This window comes from Phyllobates terribilis, unplaced genomic scaffold (assembly GCF_046119375.1).
Source record: "Phyllobates terribilis strain yellow unplaced genomic scaffold, ASM4611937v1 Scaffold_3__8_contigs__length_932513732, whole genome shotgun sequence".
Classification (NCBI taxonomy): domain Eukaryota; kingdom Metazoa; phylum Chordata; class Amphibia; order Anura; family Dendrobatidae; genus Phyllobates; species Phyllobates terribilis.
The window spans coordinates 661,085,064-661,106,164 of NW_027362763.1; the positions used below are offsets into that span (position 1 = coordinate 661,085,064).

General features: G+C 44.8%; 1 protein-coding gene across 2 annotated transcripts in view; it reads right to left on the reverse strand.

The window, feature by feature from the left end:
* Window positions 1–21,101, reverse strand: part of KIF6 (kinesin family member 6) — a 642,838-nt gene that overhangs the window by 498,947 nt on the left and 122,790 nt on the right. For both annotated transcript variants that reach the window (XM_073671717.1, XM_073671718.1), the window contains exons 8-11: window positions 6,189–6,332; window positions 5,860–5,946; window positions 5,496–5,599; window positions 1,805–1,910 (exon numbers count right to left, since the gene is read on the reverse strand). In XM_073671717.1, the coding sequence (XP_073527818.1) occupies window positions 1,805–1,910; window positions 5,496–5,599; window positions 5,860–5,946; window positions 6,189–6,332 (441 nt within the window). The remainder of the gene's footprint in view (window positions 1–1,804; window positions 1,911–5,495; window positions 5,600–5,859; window positions 5,947–6,188; window positions 6,333–21,101) is intronic.

Consider the following 21,101-nt stretch of genomic DNA (forward strand, 5'->3'; position numbering starts at 1 on the left):
CATACAGACATGGAGGAGAACATGAGCGGCGGCACAGAGCCCCATACAGACATGGAGGAGAACATGAGCGGCTGCACAGAGCCCCATACAGACATGGAGGAGAACATGAGCGGCCGCACAGAGCCCCATACAGACATGGAGGAGAACATGAGCGGCCACACAGAGCCCCATACAGACATGGAGGAGAACATGAGCGGCCGCACAGATCCCCATACAGACATGGAGGAGAACATGAGCGGCCGCACAGATCCCCATACAGACATGGAGGAGAACATGAGCGGCCGCACAGAGCCCCATACAGACATGGAGGAAAACATGAGCGGCCGCACAGAGCCCCATACAGACATGGAGGAGAACATGAGGGGCCGCACAGAGCCCCATACAGACATGGAGGAGAACATGAGCAGCCGCACAGAGCCCCATACAGACATGGAGGAGAACATGAGGGGCCGCACAGAGCCCCATACAGACATGGAGGAGAACATGAGCAGCCGCACAGAGCCCCATACAGACATGGAGGAGAACATGAGCGGCCGCACAGAGCCCCATACAGACATGGAGGAGAACATGAGCAGCCGCACAGAGCCCCATACAGACATGGAGGGAGAACATGAGCGGCCGTACAGAGCCCCATACAGACATGGAGGAGAACATGAGGGGCCGCACAGAGCCCCATACAGACATGGAGGAGAACATGAGCAGCCGCACAGAGCCCCATACAGACATGGAGGAGAACATGAGCGGCCGCACAGAGCCCCATACAGACATGGAGGAGAACATGAGCGGCGGCACAGAGCCCCATACAGACATGGAGGAGAACATGAGCGGCTGCACAGAGCCCCATACAGACATGGAGGAGAACATGAGCGGCCACACAGAGCCCCATACAGACATGGAGGGAGAACATGAGCGGCCGCACAGAGCCCCATACAGACATGGAGGAGAACATGAACGGCCGCACAGAGCCCCATACAGACATGGAGGAGAACATGAGCGGCCACACAGAGCCCCATACAGACATGGAGGAGAACATGAGCGGCCGCACAGAGCCCCATACAGACATGGAGGCCACACAGAGTCCGGACCTCCATCCTATAATGGAGATTGTGAGCCCGGCCTTCCCCCAACATCAGAGACTGACCCCACAAATAGTCTTCTGGATGATTTGTTATAGAAATTTTCCCAGAAGAGCGGGAGCCGTTCTATATACAGAGGACAACTTCATATTAATGTCTATGGATATAGATGAGGACAGAGAAGCCCCCATTAGTGGATGTGGGGGGCAAATACTTTCCTTCATACAATGTTCTAGATCCTGCTGTAGTCTCAGGACCCCCGCTGATCGCTCACAAGCTTACACCGAGGCCACCAGCTCAGGATACAGAAGTGTCCATCTCCTCCAGGGTTGTGCACACAGCAGTATACGAGTTTACTATAAATCTCGGGGTCTGTACAGCAGTGTGCACAGGCTCATACGAGAGCAGAGACCCTTTGCTCTGTGTATTGAGCTTCCATCACCTGGATCTCGGCCGATCTACAGCAAGTTTAAGGGGCTATAATAACCTATTACAACCCATGTGAATGTCGGCAGCAGAGTGGAGGATTGTCCAAGCACTGTCTGTGTGTCCCAGGTCTGATCGCTGGCGTTTGGCGGCTGAGATCCCTACAGATCCCGAGGTCGGAGCTGCGGTGTTGTGTGCGGTCTCATCTCCTCTCCTCTGCTAGAACCAAACCCCTCGTCACAATTTTTCGGAAATGTTTCGCTCCCCGTGCGCAAGAGAGCTGCCGTGCTGCACTGCCGTACCTTAAAAAAAGCAAAACTGTACTGGATCCTCCGCATGTCGGCCCCCAGGTCCAGGCGACTTTCAGGGTCCTTGTCAGCCAAGAAATCGTGGAGCTGCTCCTCGACCCTGGAAGGAAAAAGAATGAGAAGCAGATAAATATCCAAGGACGGTCAGAACCCAGATAAGCTCGCCAGGTGTAGCGTTGTGGGATAACTAATGCAGATAGGAGAACGCCTGGCTCCATGGACAGCCTCCGTGTGCCGCCGGACAGCCTCCGTGTACAGGCTCTGTGTGCTGCCATACAGTCTCCGTGTGCCGCCATACAGCCTCCGTGTGCCGCCATACAGCCACCGTGTGCCGCCATACAGCCTCAGGGAGGATCAGACGTCTCTGGAGGACGGCCGCTCTCAGACATCAGCGACTTATCGCATTTGTTCGGTAGCCAGGTTCTGATTTCTTCGGCCACAGTCACAGTTTGGTGAACGCTTCTGCTCGCGCCGTCACCCGACTCACCGGAGATTCACATTTCCAGATAATTTCTGGTGCACAATGAACTCTGGGAAAATAAAATCCTCAGAACAATGGCGGAATTGCGTTTTTGTCAACGGCCTGGGAAATTTCTTTCCATTTTTCATTACATTTTGTGGTAAATTGAATTGTGTCATTCAAAGATGGAAATTGTCCCGCAAAATAGAAAAAACAAGCGGAATCACCCGTCTATATACGACTTGTGGTGGATCGGCTCACTGGGTTCCACATAGAGATACACAGGAACACTGTCTCTTTAAATCTTCCGCTGAGTTTATTAAGAGCACTGCATAAACTACAGCAAAGTTGGCAAAAACAAACACGGCCTTCCCGGCCTAACAGGAAAAACATAACCATAACGTATGGCACAGTCCTTGTTGCTTCGGGTAACCGTCCGCTTCACGAACAAACATTCCCAGGTTTGTCTTTCCTTCATATGCCCAAACCAGCTCAGAGCTTTCACCTCCAGGCCCTCCCCACACCAAACGCTCTGAAGGCTGTGATTTTATCCTCCGACCTCCTCCCTTTCTACAGGTGTATAATCACCGCAGCACTGATGCCTGATTAACTTCTCTTAGTGCTGGGGTGATTATACACCTGGAGAGAGAGAGGAGGTCGGAGGATAAAATCACAGCCTTCAGAGTGTTTGGGGGGGGAGGGCCTGGAGGTGAAAGCTCTGAGGTGGTTTGGGCATATGAAGGAAAGACAAACCTGGGATTGTTTGTTCCTGAAGCGGACGGTTACCTGTAACAATAAGGACTGTGCCATACGTTATGGTTATGTTTTTCCTGTTAGGCCGGGAAGGCCGTGTTTGTTTTTGCCAACTTTGCTGTAGTTTATGCAGTGCTCTTAATAAACTCAGCAGAGGATTAGATACACGGCTCAGCAGACAGTATCACACAGGATAGGATTATATACACAGCTCAGCAGACAGTATCACACAGGATAGGATTAGATACATAGCTCAGCAGACCGTATCACACAGGAGAGGATTATATACATAGCTCAGCACACAGTATCACACAGCAGAGGATTAGATACACAGCTCAGCAGACAGTATCACACAGGATAGGATTATATACACAGCTCAGCAGTCAGTATCACACAGGATAGGATTAGATACATAGCTCAGCAGACAGTATCACACAGCATAGGATTAGATACATAGCTCAGCACACAGTATCACACAGCATAGGATTAGATACACAGCTCAGCAGACAGTATCACACAGGATAGGATTAGATACACGGCTCAGCAGACAGTATCACACAGGAGAGGATTAGATACACAGCTCAGCAGACAGTATCACACAGGATAGGATTAGATACACAGCTCAGCAGACAGTATCACACAGGATAGGATTAGATACACAGCTCAGCAGACAGTATCACACAGGAGAGGATTAGATACACGGCTCAGCAGACAGTATCACACAGGAGAGGATTAGATACAGGGCTCAGCACACAGTATCACACAGGATAGGATTAGATACATAGCTCAGCAGACAGTATCACACAGCATAGGATTAGATACATAGCTCAGCACACAGTATCACACAGCATAGGATTAGATACACAGCTCAGCAGACAGTATCACACAGGAGAGGATTAGATACAGGGCTCAGCACACAGTATCACACAGGATAGGATTAGATACATAGCTCAGCAGACAGTATCACACAGCATAGGATTAGATACATAGCTCAGCACACAGTATCACACAGCATAGGATTAGATACACAGCTCAGCAGACAGTATCACACAGGATAGGATTAGATACACAGCTCAGCACACAGTATCACACAGCATAGGATTAGATACACAGCTCAGCAGACAGTATCACACAGGACAGGATTAGATACATAGCTCAGCACACAGTATCACACAGCATAGGATTAGATACACAGCTCAGCAGACAGTATCACACAGGATAGGATTAGATACACGGCTCAGCAGACAGTATCACACAGGATAGGATTAGATACATAGCTCAGCAGACAGTATCATACAGGAGAGGATTAGATACATAGCTCAGCACACAGTATCACACAGCATAGGATTAGATACACAGCTCAGCAGACAGTATCACACAGGACAGGATTAGATACAGCAGCGTTTTGTTTCTGTAGATGATTTCCAGGACTCTTTCTCTGGAGCTCCGGCTTTCGGCCGCGTTGCCTCTGCGGCTCCGGGTTTCGGCCGCGTTGCCTCTGCAGCTCCGGCCGCGTTGCCTCTGCAGCTCCGGGCTTCGGCCGCGTTGCCTCTGCAGCTCCGGGCTTCGGCCGCGTTGCCTCTGCAGCTCCGGGCTTCGGCCGCGTTGCCTCTGCAGCTCCGGGCTTCGGCCGCGTTGCCTCTGCAGCTCCGGGCTTCGGCCGCGTTGCCTCTGCAGCTCCGGGCTTCGGCCGCGTTGCCTCTGCAGCTCCGGCCGCGTTGCCTCTGCAGCTCTGGCTTTCGGCCGCGTTGCCTCTGCAGCTCCGGCTTTCGGCCGCGTTGCCTCTGCAGCTCCGGCTTTCGGCCGCGTTGCCTCTGCAGCTCCGGCTTTCGGCCGCGTTGCCTCTGCAGCTCCGGCTTTCGGCCGCGTTGCCTCTGCAGCTCCGGCTTTCGGCCGCGTTGCCTCTGCAGCTTCGGCTTTCGGCCGCGTTGCCTCTGCAGCTCCGGCTTTCGGCCGCGTTGCCTCTGCAGCTCCGGCTTTCGGCAGCGTTGCCTCTGCAGCTCCGGCTTTCGGCAGCGTTGCCTCTGCAGCTCCGGCTTTCGGCCGCGTTGCCTCTGCAGCTCCGGCTTTCGGCCGCGTTGCCTCTGCAGCTCCGGCTTTCGGCCGCGTTGCCTCTGCAGCTGCGGGTTTTGGCCGCGTTACCTCTGCAGCTCCGGGTTTCGGGTGCGTTGCCTCTGCAGCTCCGGGCTTCGGCCGCGTTGCCTCTGCAGCTCCGGGCTTCGGCCGCGTTGCCTCTGCAGCTCCGGCTTTCGGCCGCGTTACCTCTGCAGCTGCGGGTTTTGGCCGCGTTACCTCTGCAGCTCCGGGTTTCGGGTGCGTTGCCTCTGCAGCTCCGGGCTTCGGCCGCGTTGCCTCTGCAGCTCCGGGCTTCGGCCGCGTTGCCTCTGCAGCTCCGGCTTTCGGCCGCATTACCTCTGCAGCTGCGGGTTTTGGCCGCGTTACCTCTGCAGTTCTGGGTTTCGGGTGCGTTACCTCTGCAGCTCGTCCAGGCTCAGCTCCGTCGTCCTCTGTTCTCCAGTGATCAGGGCGATCTCATCTTTAAGGTCTTGAATCTGCTTCTTTAGGCGCACAATTACCTGAGAAACATCAAGAAGAAACAATCTGTGGGTGTGCGGGAAGCACCAGGTGAGTGACCTCAGCAGCACAGAGTATTTCAGGAGGTGTGTGTACTGATCTGTGGGAGGCCGTATACTTTCAATAGCTGACAGCTACTCTCCCCAATGCCCCCGTATACATGCACGCCCAGCTCAGCTCTGAAACATGAAAGTTTCCCCGCAGCACAGAGTATTTCAGCTGAGTAGCATGCAGGCTTGGAGTATATAATACATCCTCTTACCAGCTGAGGGTCGACCTCCTCGTTGAGGACGGCTTCATTCTTGATGAGAGCGACTCTTTGTGCAAAGCGACAGGTGGAGATGGATTCCTGCGGCAGATCACACACATTAGATGCGACGGACGAGGATTATTACGGGATTTTATTACCATCTTGTTCCCCTCCAGCAGAGAATTATACAGAGTCACTATGGGGCCCGGAGCCGCCACAGATCAGTCACTGGGGGCCACACCCGGGGGCCACAACCTGCTGCAGATCCGCACAGAATGATACTGATATACAGCAATGATGGCGCCCGGGTGCCAGGGACGGCGCTCCGCTCATTCACCTACATCAATGTTCCTCTTGTCTAAGGACAGGGTGGCGATCATGGTGGTCATACAGTTCCCCCCGAGGCTGTCCCGCAGCACCGACGTCATCATGGAGTTTCTGTACGGTATATGGGAGCGATTCTTCTCAGCCAGAGCAATAATCACCTGGAAAAGAGACAGCAGTTATATACAGATCCTACATCCACACTGACCGTATACTACCTATGTACAGTATATCATGTATACACAGACACTGTGTATATATAGTACATTACTGATCCTGAGTTACATCCTGTATTATACTGCAGAGCTGCACTCACTATTCTGCTGGTGCGGTCACTGTGTACATACATTACATTACTGATCCTGAGTTACATCCTGTATTATCCTCCAGAGCTGCACTCACTATTCTGCTGGTGGAGTCACTGTGTACATACATTACATTACTGATCCTGAGTTACATCCTGTATTATACTCCAGAGCTGCACTCACTATTCTGCTGGTGCAGTCACTGTGTACATACATTACATTACTGATCCTGAGTTACATCCTGTATTATACTCCAGAGCTGCACTCAGTATTCTGCTGATGCAGCCACTGTGTACATACATTACATTACTGATCCTGAGTTACATCTTGTATTATACTCCAGAGCTGCACTCACTATTCTGCTGGTGCAGTCACTGTGTACATACATTACATTACTGATCCTGAGTTACCTCCTGCATTATACTCCAGAGCTGCACTCACTATTCTACTGATGCAGTCACTGTGTACATACATTACATTACTGATCCGGAGTTACATCTTGTATTATACTCCAGAGCTGCACTCACTATTCTGCTGGTGCAGTCACTGTGTACATACATTACATTACTGATCCTGAGTTACATCTTGTATTATACTCCAGAGCTGCACTCACTATTCTGCTGGTGCAGTCACTGTGTACATACATTACATTACTGATCCTGAGTTACATCCTATATTATACTTCAGAGCTGCACTCACTATTCTGCTGGTGCAGTCACTGTGTACATACATTACATTACTGATCCTGAGTTACAGCCTGTATTATATTCCAGAGCTGCACTCACTGTTCTGCTGGTGCAGTCACTGTGTACATACATTACATTACTGATCCTGAGTTATATCTTGTATTATACTCCAGAGCTGCACTCACTATTCTGCTGGTGCAGTCACTGTGTACATACATTACATTACTAATCCTGAGTTACATCCTGTATTATACTCCAGATCTGCACTCACTATTCTGCTGGTGCAGTCACTGTGTATATACATTGCATTACTGATCCTGAGTTACCTCCTGTATTATACTCCAGAGCTGCACTCACTATTCTGCTGGTGCAGTCACTGTGTACATACATTACATTACTGATCCTGAGTTACAGCCTGTATTATATTCCAGAGCTGCACTCACTGTTCTGCTGGTGCAGTCACTGTGCACATACATTACATTACTGATCCTGAGTTATATCTTGTATTATACTCCAGAGCTGCACTCACTATTCTGCTGGTGCAGTCACTGTGTACATACATTACATTACTAATTTTGAGTTACATCCTGTATTATACTCCAGATCTGCACTCACTATTCTGCTGGTGCAGTCACTGTGTATATACATTGCATTACTGATCCTGAGTTACCTCCTGTATTATACTCCAGAGCTGCACTCACTATTCTGCTGGTGCAGTCACTGTGTACATACATTACATTACTGATCCTGAGTTACATCCTGTATTATACTCCAGATCTGCACTCACTATTCTGCTGGTGCAGTCACTGTGTACATACATTACATTACTGATCCTGAGTTACCTCCTGTATTATACTCCAGAGCTGCACTCACTATTCTGCTGGTGCAGTCACTGTGTACATACATTACATTACTGATCCTGAGTTACATCCTGTATTATACTCCAGAGCTGCACTCACTATTCTGCCTGTGCAGTCACTGTGTACATACATTACAATACTGATCCTGAGTTACATCCTGTATTATACTCCAGAGTTGCACTCACTATTCTGCTGGTGCAGTCACTGTGTACATACATTACATTACTGATCCTGAGTTACCTCCTGTATTATACTCCAGAGCTGCACTCACTATTCTGCTGGTGCAGTCACTGTGTACATACATTACATTACTGATCCTGAGTTACATCCTGTATTATACTCCAGAGCTGCACTCACTATTCTGCTGGTACAGTCACTGTGTACATACATTACATTACTGATCCTGAGTTACATCCTGTATTATCCTCCAGAGCTGCACTCACTATTCCGCTGGTGCAGTCACTGTGTATATACATTACATTACTGATCCTGAGTTACATCCTGTATTATACTCCAGAGCTGCACTCACTATTCTGCTGGTGCAGTCACTGTGTACATACATTACATTACTGATCCTGAGTTACCTCCTGTATTATACTCCAGAGCTGCACTCACTATTCTGCTGGTGCAGTCACTGTGTACATACATTACATTACTGATCCTCAGTTACATCCTGTATTATACTCCAGAGCTGCACTCACTATTCTGCTGGTGCAGTCACTGTGTACATACATTACATTACTAATCCTGAGTTACATCCTGTATTATACTCCAGAGCTGCACTCACTATTCCGCTGGTGCAGTCACTGTGTATATACATTACATTACTGATCCTGAGTTACATCCTGTATTATACTCCAGAGCTGCACTCACTATTCTGCTGGTGCAGTCACTGTGTACATACATTACATTACTGATCCTGAGTTACATCCTGTATTATACCCCAGAGCTGCACTCACTATTCTGCTGGTGCAGTCACTGTGTACATACATTACATTACTGATCCTGAGTTACCTCCTGTATTATACTCCAGAGCTGCACTCACTATTCTGCTGGTGCAGTCACTGTGTACATACATTACATTACTGATCCTGAGTTACATCCTGTATTATACTCCAGATCTGCACTCACTATTCTGCTGGTGCAGTCACTGTGTACATACATTACATTACTGATCCTGAGTTACCTCCTGTATTATACTCCAGAGCTGCACTCACTATTCTGCTGGTGCAGTCACTGTGTACATACATTACATTACTGATCCTGAGTTACATCCTGTATTATACTCCAGAGCTGCACTCACTATTCTGCCTGTGCAGTCACTGTGTACATACATTACAATACTGATCCTGAGTTACATCCTGTATTATACTCCAGAGTTGCACTCACTATTCTGCTGGTGCAGTCACTGTGTACATACATTACATTACTGATCCTGAGTTACCTCCTGTATTATACTCCAGAGCTGCACTCACTATTCTGCTGGTGCAGTCACTGTGTACATACATTACATTACTGATCCTGAGTTACATCCTGTATTATACTCCAGAGCTGCACTCACTATTCTGCTGGTACAGTCACTGTGTACATACATTACATTACTGATCCTGAGTTACATCCTGTATTATCCTCCAGAGCTGCACTCACTATTCCGCTGGTGCAGTCACTGTGTATATACATTACATTACTGATCCTGAGTTACATCCTGTATTATACTCCAGAGCTGCACTCACTATTCTGCTGGTGCAGTCACTGTGTACATACATTACATTACTGATCCTGAGTTACCTCCTGTATTATACTCCAGAGCTGCACTCACTATTCTGCTGGTGCAGTCACTGTGTACATACATTACATTACTGATCCTGAGTTACATCCTGTATTATACTCCAGAGCTGCACTCACTATTCTGCTGGTGCAGTCACTGTGTACATACATTACATTACTAATCCTGAGTTACATCCTGTATTATACTCCAGAGCTGCACTCACTATTCCGCTGGTGCAGTCACTGTGTATATACATTACATTACTGATCCTGAGTTACATCCTGTATTATACTCCAGAGCTGCACTCACTATTCTGCTGGTGCAGTCACTGTGTACATACATTACATTACTGATCCTGAGTTACATCCTGTATTATACTCCAGAGCTGCACTCACTATTCTGCTGGTGCAGTCACTGTGTACATACATTACATTACTGATCCTGAGTTACATCCTGTATTATATTCCAGAGCTGCACTCACTATTATGCTGGTGCAGTCACTGTGTACATACATTACATTACTGATCCTGAGTTACATCCTATATTATACTTCAGAGCTGCACTCACTATTCTGCTGGAGCAGTCACTGTGTACATACATTACATTACTGATCCTGAGTTACATCCTATATTATACTTCAGAGCTGCACTCACTATTCTGCTGGTGCAGTCACTGTGTACATACATTACATTACTGATCCTGAGTTACATCCTGTATTATATTCCAGAGCTGCACTCACTATACTGCTGGTGCAGTCACTGTGTACATACATTACATTACTGATCCTGAGTTACATCCTGTATTATACTCCAGAGCTGCACTCACTATTCTGCTGGTGCAGTCACTGTGTACATACATTACATTACTGATCCTGAGTTACATCCTGTATTATACTCCAGAGCTGCACTCACTATTCTGCTGGTGGAGTCACTGTGTACATACATTACATTACTGATCCGGAGTTACATCCTGTATTATACTCCAGAGCTGCACTCACTATTCTGCTGGTGCAGTCACTGTGTACATACATCACATTACTGATCCTGAGTTACATTCTGTATTATACTCCAGAGCTGCACTCACTATTCTGCTGGTGGAGTCACTGTGTACATACATTACATTACTGATCCTGAGTTACATCTTGTATTATAGTCCAGAGCTGCACTCACTATTCTGCTGGTGCAGTCACTGTGTACATACATTACATTACTGATCCTGAGTTATATCCTGTATTATACTCCAGAGCTGCACTTACTATTCTACTGATGCAGTCACTGTGTACATACATTACATTACTGATCCTGAGTTACATCCTATATTATACTTCAGAGCTGCACTCACTATTCTGCTGGTGCAGTCACTGTGTACATACATTACATTACTGATCCTGAGTTACATCCTGTATTATATTCCAGAGCTGCACTCACTATACTGCTGGTGCAGTCACTGTGTACATACATTACATTACTGATCCTGAGTTACATCCTGTATTATACTCCAGAGCTGCACTCACTATTCTGCTGGTGCAGTCACTGTGTACATACATTACATTACTGATCCTGAGTTACATCTTGTATTATACTCCAGAGCTGCACTCAATATTCTACTGATGCAGTCACTGTGTACATACATTACATTACTGATCCTGAGTTACATCTTGTACTATACTCCAGAGCTGCACTCACTATTCTGCTGGTGCAGTCACTGTGTACATACATTACATTACTGATCCTGAGTTACAACTTGTATTATACTCCAGAGCTGCACTCACTATTCTGCTGGTGCAGTCACTGTGTACATACATTACATTACTGATCCCGAGTTACATCCTATATTATACTTCAGAGCTGCACTCACTATTCTGCTGGTGCAGTCACTGTGTACATACATTACATTACTGATCCTGACTTACCTCCTGTATTATATTCCAGAGCTGCACTCACTATTCTGCTGGTGCAGTCACTGTGTACATACATTACATTACTGATCCTGAGTTACATCCTGTATTATACTCCAGAGCTGCACTCACTATTCTGCTGGTGCAGTCACTGTGTACATACATTACATTACTGATCCTGAGTTACATCCTGTATTATACTCCAGAGCTGCACTCACTATTCTGCTGGTGCAGTCACTGTGTATATACATTACATTACTGATCCTGAGTTACATCCTGTATTATACTCCAGAGCTGCACTCACTATTCTGCTGGTGCAGTCACTGTGTACATACATTACATTACTGATCCTGAGTTACCTCCTGTATTATACTCCAGAGCTGCACTCACTATTCTGCTGGTGCAGTCACTGTGTACATACATTACATTACTGATCCTGAGTTACATCCTGTATTATACTCCAGAGCTGCACTCACTATTCTGCTGGTGCAGTCACTGTGTACATACATTACATTACTGATCCTGAGTTACATCTTGTATTATACTCCAGAGCTGCACTCACTATTCTACTGATGCAGTCACTGTGTACATACATTAAATTACTGATCCTGAGTTACATCTTGTATTATACTCCAGAGCTGCACTCACTATTCTACTGATGCAGTCACTGTGTACATACATTAAATTACTGATCCTGAGTTACATCTTGTATTATACTCCAGAGCTGCACTCACTATTCTGCTGGTGCAGTCACTGTGTACATACATTACATTACTGATCCTGAGTTACATCCTATATTATACTTCAGAGCTGCACTCACTATTCTGCTGGTGCAGTCACTGTGTACATACATTACATTACTGATCCTGAGTTACATCCTGTATTATATTCCAGAGCTGCACTCACTATTCTGCTGGTGCAGTCACTGTGTACATACATTACATTACTGATCCTGAGTTACATCCTGTATTATACTCCAGAGCTGCACTCACTATTATGCTGGTGCAGTCACTGTGTACATACATTACATTACTGATCCTGAGTTACATCCTATATTATACTTCAGAGCTGCACTCACTATTCTGCTGGAGCAGTCACTGTGTACATACATTACATTACTGATCCTGAGTTACATCCTATATTATACTTCAGAGCTGCACTCACTATTCTGCTGGTGCAGTCACTGTGTACATACATTACATTACTGATCCTGAGTTACATCCTGTATTATATTCCAGAGCTGCACTCACTATTCTGCTGGTGCAGTCACTGTGTACATACATTACATTACTGATCCTGAGTTACATCTTGTATTATACTCCAGAGCTGCACTCACTATTCTGCTGGTGCAGTCACTGTGTACATACATTACATTACTGATCCTGAGTTACATCTTGTATTATACTCCATAGCTGCACTCACTATTCTGCTGGTGCAGTCACTGTGTACATACATTACATTACTGATCCTGAGTTACATCCTGTATTATACTCCAGAGCTGCACTCGCTATTCTGCTGGTGGGGTCACTGTGTACATACATTACATTACTGATCCTGAGTTACCTCCTGTATTATACTCCAGATCTGCACTCACTATTCTGCTGGTGGAGTCACTGTGTACATACATTACATTACTGATCCTGAGTTACCTCCTGTATTATACTCCAGATCTGCACTCACTATTCTGCTGGTGGAGTCACTGTGTACATACATTACATTACTGATCCTGAGTTACATCTTGTATTATACTCCAGAGCTGCACTCACTATTCTGCTGGTGGAGTCACTGTGTACATACATTACATTACTGATCCTGAGTTACATCCTGTATTATACTCCAGAGCTGCACTCACTATTCTGCTGGTGCAGTCACTGTGTACATACATTACATTACTGATCCTGAGTTACCTCCTGTATTATACTCCAGAGCTGCACTCACTATTCTGCTGGTGGAGTCACTGTGTACATACATTACATTACTGATACTGAGTTACATCCTGTATTATACTCCAGAGCTGCACTCACTATTCTGCTGGTGCAGTCACTGTGTACATACATTACATTACTGATCCTGAGTTACATCCTGTATTATACTCCAGAGCTGCACTCACTATTCTGCTGGTGCAGTCACTGTGTACATACATTACATTACTGATCCTGAGTTACATCCTATATTATACTTCAGAGCTGCACTCACTATTCTGCTGGTGCAGTCACTGTGTACATACATTACATTACTGATCCTGAGTTACATCCTGTATTATATTCCAGAGCTGCACTCACTATTCTGCTGGTGCAGTCACTGTGTACATACATTACATTACTGATCCTGAGTTACATCTTGTATTATACTCCAGAGCTGCACTCACTATTCTGCTGGTGGAGTCACTGTGTACATACATTACATTACTGATCCTGAGTTACATCTTGTATTATACTCCAGAGCTGCACTCACTATTCTGCTGGTGGAGTCACTGTGTACATACATTACATTACTGATCCTGAGTTACATCCTGTATTATACTCCAGAGCTGCACTCACTATTCTGCTGGTGCAGTCACTGTGTACATACATTACATTACTGATCCTGAGTTACCTCCTGTATTATACTCCAGATCTGCACTCACTATTCTGCTGGTGGAGTCACTGTGTACATACATTACATTACTGATCCTGAGTTACATCCTGTATTATACTCCAGAGCTGCACTCACTATTCTGCTGGTGCAGTCACTGTGTACATACATTACATTACTGATCCTGAGTTACCTCCTGTATTATACTCCAGAGCTGCACTCACTATTCTGCTGGTGCAGTCACTGTGTACATACATTACATTACTGATCCTGAGTTACATCCTGTATTATACTCCAGAGCTGCACTCACTATTCTGCTGGTGCAGTCACTGTGTACATACATTACATTACTGATCCTGAGTTACATCCTGTATTATACTCCAGAGCTGCGTTCACTATTCTGCTGGTGCAGTCACTGTGTACATACATTACATTACTGATCCTGAGCTACATCCTGAATTATACTCCAGAGCTGCACTCACTATTCTGCTGGTGCAGTCACTGTGTATATACATTACATTACTGATCCTGAGTTACCTCCTGTATTATACTCCAGAGCTGCACTCACTATTCCGCTGGTGCAGTCACTGTGTATATACATTACATTACTGATCCTGAGTTACATCCTGTATTATATTCCAGAGCTGCGCTCACTATTTTGCTGGTGCAGTCACTGTGTACATACATTACATTACTGATCCTGAGTTACATCCTGTATTATACTCCAGAGCTGCACTCACTATTCTGCTGGTGCAGTCACTGTGTACATACATTACATTACTGATCCTGAGTTACCTCCTGTATTATACTCCAGAGCTGCGCTCACTATTCTGTTGGTGCAGTCACTGTGCACATACATTACATTACTGATCCTGAGTTACATCCTGTATTATACTCCAGAGCTGCACTCACTATTCTGCTGGTGCAGTCACTGTGTACATATATTACATTACTGATCCTGAGTTACATCCTGTATTATCCTCCAGAGCTGCACTCACTATTCTGCTGGTACAGTCACTGTGTACATACATTACATTACTGATCCTGAGTTACATCCTGTATTATACTCCAGAGCTGCACTCTCTATTCTGCTGGTGGAGTCACTGTGTACATACATTACATTACTGATCCTGAGTTACATCCTGTATTATACTCCAGAGCTGCACTCACTATTCTGCTGGTGCAGTCACTGTGTACATACATTACATTACTGATCCTGAGTTACATCCTGTATTATACTCCAGAGCTGCACTCACTATTCTGCTGGTGGAGTCACTGTGTACATACATTACATTACTGATCCTGAGTTACATCCTGTATTATACTCCAGAGCTGCACTCACTATTCTGCTGGTGGAGTCACTGTGTACATACATTACATTACTGATCCGGAGTTACATCCTGTATTATACTCCAGAGCTGCACTCACTATTCTGCTGGTGCAGTCACTGTGTACATACATCACATTACTGATCCTGAGTTACATTCTGTATTATACTCCAGAGCTGCACTCACTATTCTGCTGGTGGAGTCACTGTGTACATACATTACATTACTGATCCTGAGTTACATCTTGTATTATAGTCCAGAGCTGCACTCACTATTCTGCTGGTGCAGTCACTGTGTACATACATTACATTACTGATCCTGAGTTATATCCTGTATTATACTCCAGAGCTGCACTTACTATTCTACTGATGCAGTCACTGTGTACATACATTATATTACTGATCCGGAGTTACATCTTGTATTATACTCCAGAGCTGCACTCACTATTCTGCTGGTGCAGTCACTGTGTACATACATTACATTACTGATCCTGAGTTACATCTTGTATTATACTCCAGAGCTGCACTCACTATTCTACTGATGCAGTCACTGTGTACATACATTACATTACTGATCCTAAGTTACATCTTGTATTATAGTCCAGAGCTGCACTCACTATTCTGCTGGTGCAGTCACTGTGTACATACATTACATTACTGATCCTGAGTTATATCCTGTATTATACTCCAGAGCTGCACTTACTATTCTACTGATGCAGTCACTGTGTACATACATTACATTACTGATCCTGAGTTACATCCTATATTATACTTCAGAGCTGCACTCACTATTCTGCTGGTGCAGTCACTGTGTACATACATTACATTACTGATCCTGAGTTACATCCTGTATTATATTCCAGAGCTGCACTCACTATACTGCTGGTGCAGTCACTGTGTACATACATTACATTACTGATCCTGAGTTACATCCTGTATTATACTCCAGAGCTGCACTCACTATTCTGCTGGTGCAGTCACTGTGTACATACATTACATTACTGATCCTGAGTTACATCTTGTATTATACTCCAGAGCTGCACTCAATATTCTACTGATGCAGTCACTGTGTACATACATTACATTACTGATCCTGAGTTACATCTTGTACTATACTCCAGAGCTGCACTCACTATTCTGCTGGTGCAGTCACTGTGTACATACATTACATTACTGATCCTGAGTTACAACTTGTATTATACTCCAGAGCTGCACTCACTATTCTGCTGGTGCAGTCACTGTGTACATACATTACATTACTGATCCCGAGTTACATCCTATATTATACTTCAGAGCTGCACTCACTATTCTGCTGGTGCAGTCACTGTGTACATACATTACATTACTGATCCTGACTTACCTCCTGTATTATATTCCAGAGCTGCACTCACTATTCTGCTGGTGCAGTCACTGTGTACATACATTACATTACTGATCCTGAGTTACATCCTGTATTATACTCCAGAGCTGCACTCACTATTCTGCTGGTGCAGTCACTGTGTACATACATTACATTACTGATCCTGAGTTACATCCTGTATTATACTCCAGAGCTGCACTCACTATTCTGCTGGTGCAGTCACTGTGTATATACATTACATTACTGATCCTGAGTTACATCCTGTATTATACTCCAGAGCTGCACTCACTATTCTGCTGGTGCAGTCACTGTGTACATACATTACATTACTGATCCTGAGTTACCTCCTGTATTATACTCCAGAGATGCACTCACTATTCTGCTGGTGCAGTCACTGTGTACATACATTACATTACTGATCCTGAGTTACATCCTGTATTATACTCCAGAGCTGCACTCACTATTCTGCTGGTGCAGTCACTGTGTACATACATTACATTACTGATCCTGAGTTACATCTTGTATTATACTCCAGAGCTGCACTCACTATTCTACTGATGCAGTCACTGTGTACATACATTAAATTACTGATCCTGAGTTACATCTTGTATTATACTCCAGAGCTGCACTCACTATTCTACTGATGCAGTCACTGTGTACATACATTAAATTACTGATCCTGAGTTACATCTTGTATTATACTCCAGAGCTGCACTCACTATTCTGCTGGTGCAGTCACTGTGTACATACATTACATTACTGATCCTGAGTTACATCCTATATTATACTTCAGAGCTGCACTCACTATTCTGCTGGTGCAGTCACTGTGTACATACATTACATTACTGATCCTGAGTTACATCCTGTATTATATTCCAGAGCTGCACTCACTATTCTGCTGGTGCAGTCACTGTGTACATACATTACATTACTGATCCTGAGTTACATCCTGTATTATACTCCAGAGCTGCACTCACTATTATGCTGGTGCAGTCACTGTGTACATACATTACATTACTGATCCTGAGTTACATCCTATATTATACTTCAGAGCTGCACTCACTATTCTGCTGGAGGAGTCACTGTGTACATACATTACATTACTGATCCTGAGTTACATCCTGTATTATACTCCAGAGCTGCACTCACTATTCTGCTGGTGCAGTCACTGTGTACATACATTACATTACTGATCCTGAGTTACATCCTATATTATACTTCAGAGCTGCACTCACTATTCTGCTGGTGCAGTCACTGTGTACATACATTACATTACTGATCCTGAGTTACATCCTGTATTATATTCCAGAGCTGCACTCACTATTCTGCTGGTGCAGTCACTGTGTACATACATTACATTACTGATCCTGAGTTACATCTTGTATTATACTCCAGAGCTGCACTCACTATTCTGCTGGTGGAGTCACTGTGTACATACATTACATTACTGATCCTGAGTTACATCTTGTATTATACTCCAGAGCTGCACTCACTATTCTGCTGGTGGAGTCACTGTGTACATACATTACATTACTGATCCTGAGTTACATCCTGTATTATACTCCAGAGCTGCACTCACTATTCTGCTGGTGCAGTCACTGTGTACATACATTACATTACTGATCCTGAGTTACCTCCTGTATTATACTCCAGATCTGCACTCACTATTCTGCTGGTGGAGTCACTGTGTACATACATTACATTACTGATCCTGAGTTACATCCTGTATTATACTCCAGAGCTGCACTCACTATTCTGCTGGTGCAGTCACTGTGTACATACATTACATTACTGATCCTGAGTTACCTCCTGTATTATACTCCAGAGCTGCACTCACTATTCTGCTGGTGCAGTCACTGTGTACATACATTACATTACTGATCCTGAGTTACATCCTGTATTATACCCCAGAGCTGCACTCACTATTCTGCTGGTGCAGTCACTGTGTACATACATTACATTACTGATCCTGAGTTACATCCTGTATTATACTCCAGAGCTGCACTCACTATTCTGCTGGTACAGTCACTGTGTACATACATTACATTACTGATCCTGAGTTACATCCTGTATTATACCCCAGAGCTGCACTCACTATTCTGCTGGTGCAGTCACAGTGTACATACATTACATTACTGATCCTGAGTTACATCCTGTATTATACTCCAGAGCTGCACTCACTATTCTGCTGGTACAGTCACTGTGTACATACATTACATTACTGATCCTGAGTTACCTCCTGTATTATACTCCAGAGCTGCACTCACTATTCTGCTGGTGCAGTCACTGTGTACATACATTACATTACTGATCCTGAGTTACATCCTGTATTATACTCCAGAGCTGCACTCACTATTCTGCTGGTGCAGTCACTGTGTACATACATTACATTACTGATCCTGAGTTACATCTTGTATTATACTCCAGAGCTGCACTCACTATTCTACTGATGCAGTCACTGTGTACATACATTAAATTACTGATCCTGAGTTACATCTTGTATTATACTCCAGAGCTGCACTCACTATTCTACTGATGCAGTCACTGTGTACATACATTAAATTACTGATCCTGAGTTACATCTTGTATTATACTCCAGAGCTGCACTCACTATTCTGCTGGTGCAGTCACTGTGTACATACATTACATTACTGATCCTGAGTTACATCCTATATTATACTTCAGAGCTGCACTCACTATTCTGCTGGTGCAGTCACTGTGTACATACATTACATTACTGATCCTGAGTTACATCCTGTATTATATTCCAGAGCTGCACTCACTATTCTGCTGGTGCAGTCACTGTGTACATACATTACATTACTGATCCTGAGTTACATCCTGTATTATACTCCAGAGCTGCACTCACTATTATGCTGGTGCAGTCACTGTGTACATACATTACATTACTGATCCTGAGTTACATCCTATATTATACTTCAGAGCTGCACTCACTATTCTGCTGGAGGAGTCACTGTGTACATACATTACATTACTGATCCTGAGTTACATCCTGTATTATACTCCAGAGCTGCACTCACTATTCTGCTGGTGCAGTCACTGTGTACATACATTACATTACTGATCCTGAGTTACATCCTATATTATACTTCAGAGCTGCACTCACTATTCTGCTGGTGCAGTCACTGTGTACATACATTACATTACTGATCCTGAGTTACATCCTGTATTATATTCCAGAGCTGCACTCACTATTCTGCTGGTGCAGTCACTGTGTACATACATTACATTACTGATCCTGAGTTACATCTTGTATTATACTCCAGAGCTGCACTCACTATTCTGCTGGTGCAGTCACTGTGTACATACATTACATTACTGATCCTGAGTTACATCCTGTATTATACTCCAGAGCTGCACTCGCTATTCTGCTGGTGGGGTCACTGTGTACATACATTACATTACTGATCCTGAGTTACCTCCTGTATTATACTCCAGATCTGCACTCACTATTCTGCTGGTGGAGTCACTGTGTACATACATTACATTACTGATCCTGAGTTACCTCCTGTATTATACTCCAGATCTGCACTCACTATTCTGCTGGTGGAGTCACTGTGTACATACATTACATTACTGATCCTGAGTTACCTCCTGTATTATACTCCAGAGCTGCACTCACTATTCTGCTGGTGCAGTCACTGTGTACATACATTACATTACTGATCCTGAGTTACATCCTGTATTATATTCCAGAGCTGCACTCACTATTCTGCTGGTGCAGTCACTGTGTACATACATTACATTACTGATCCTGAGTTACATCTTGTATTATACTCCAGAGCTGCACTCACTATTCTGCTGGTGGAGTCACTGTGTACATACATTACATTACTGATCCTGAGTTACATCCTGTATTATACTCCAGAGCTGCACTCACTATTCTGCTGGTGCAGTCACTGTGTACATACATTACATTACTGATCCTGAGTTACATCCTGTATTATACTCCAGAGCTGCACTCACTATTCTGCTGGTGCAGTCACTGTGTACATACATTACATTACTGATCCTGAGTTACATCCTATATTATACTTCAGAGCTGCACTCACTATTCTGCTGGTGCAGTCACTGTGTACATACATTACATTACTGATCCTGAGTTACATCCTGTATTATATTCCAGAGCTGC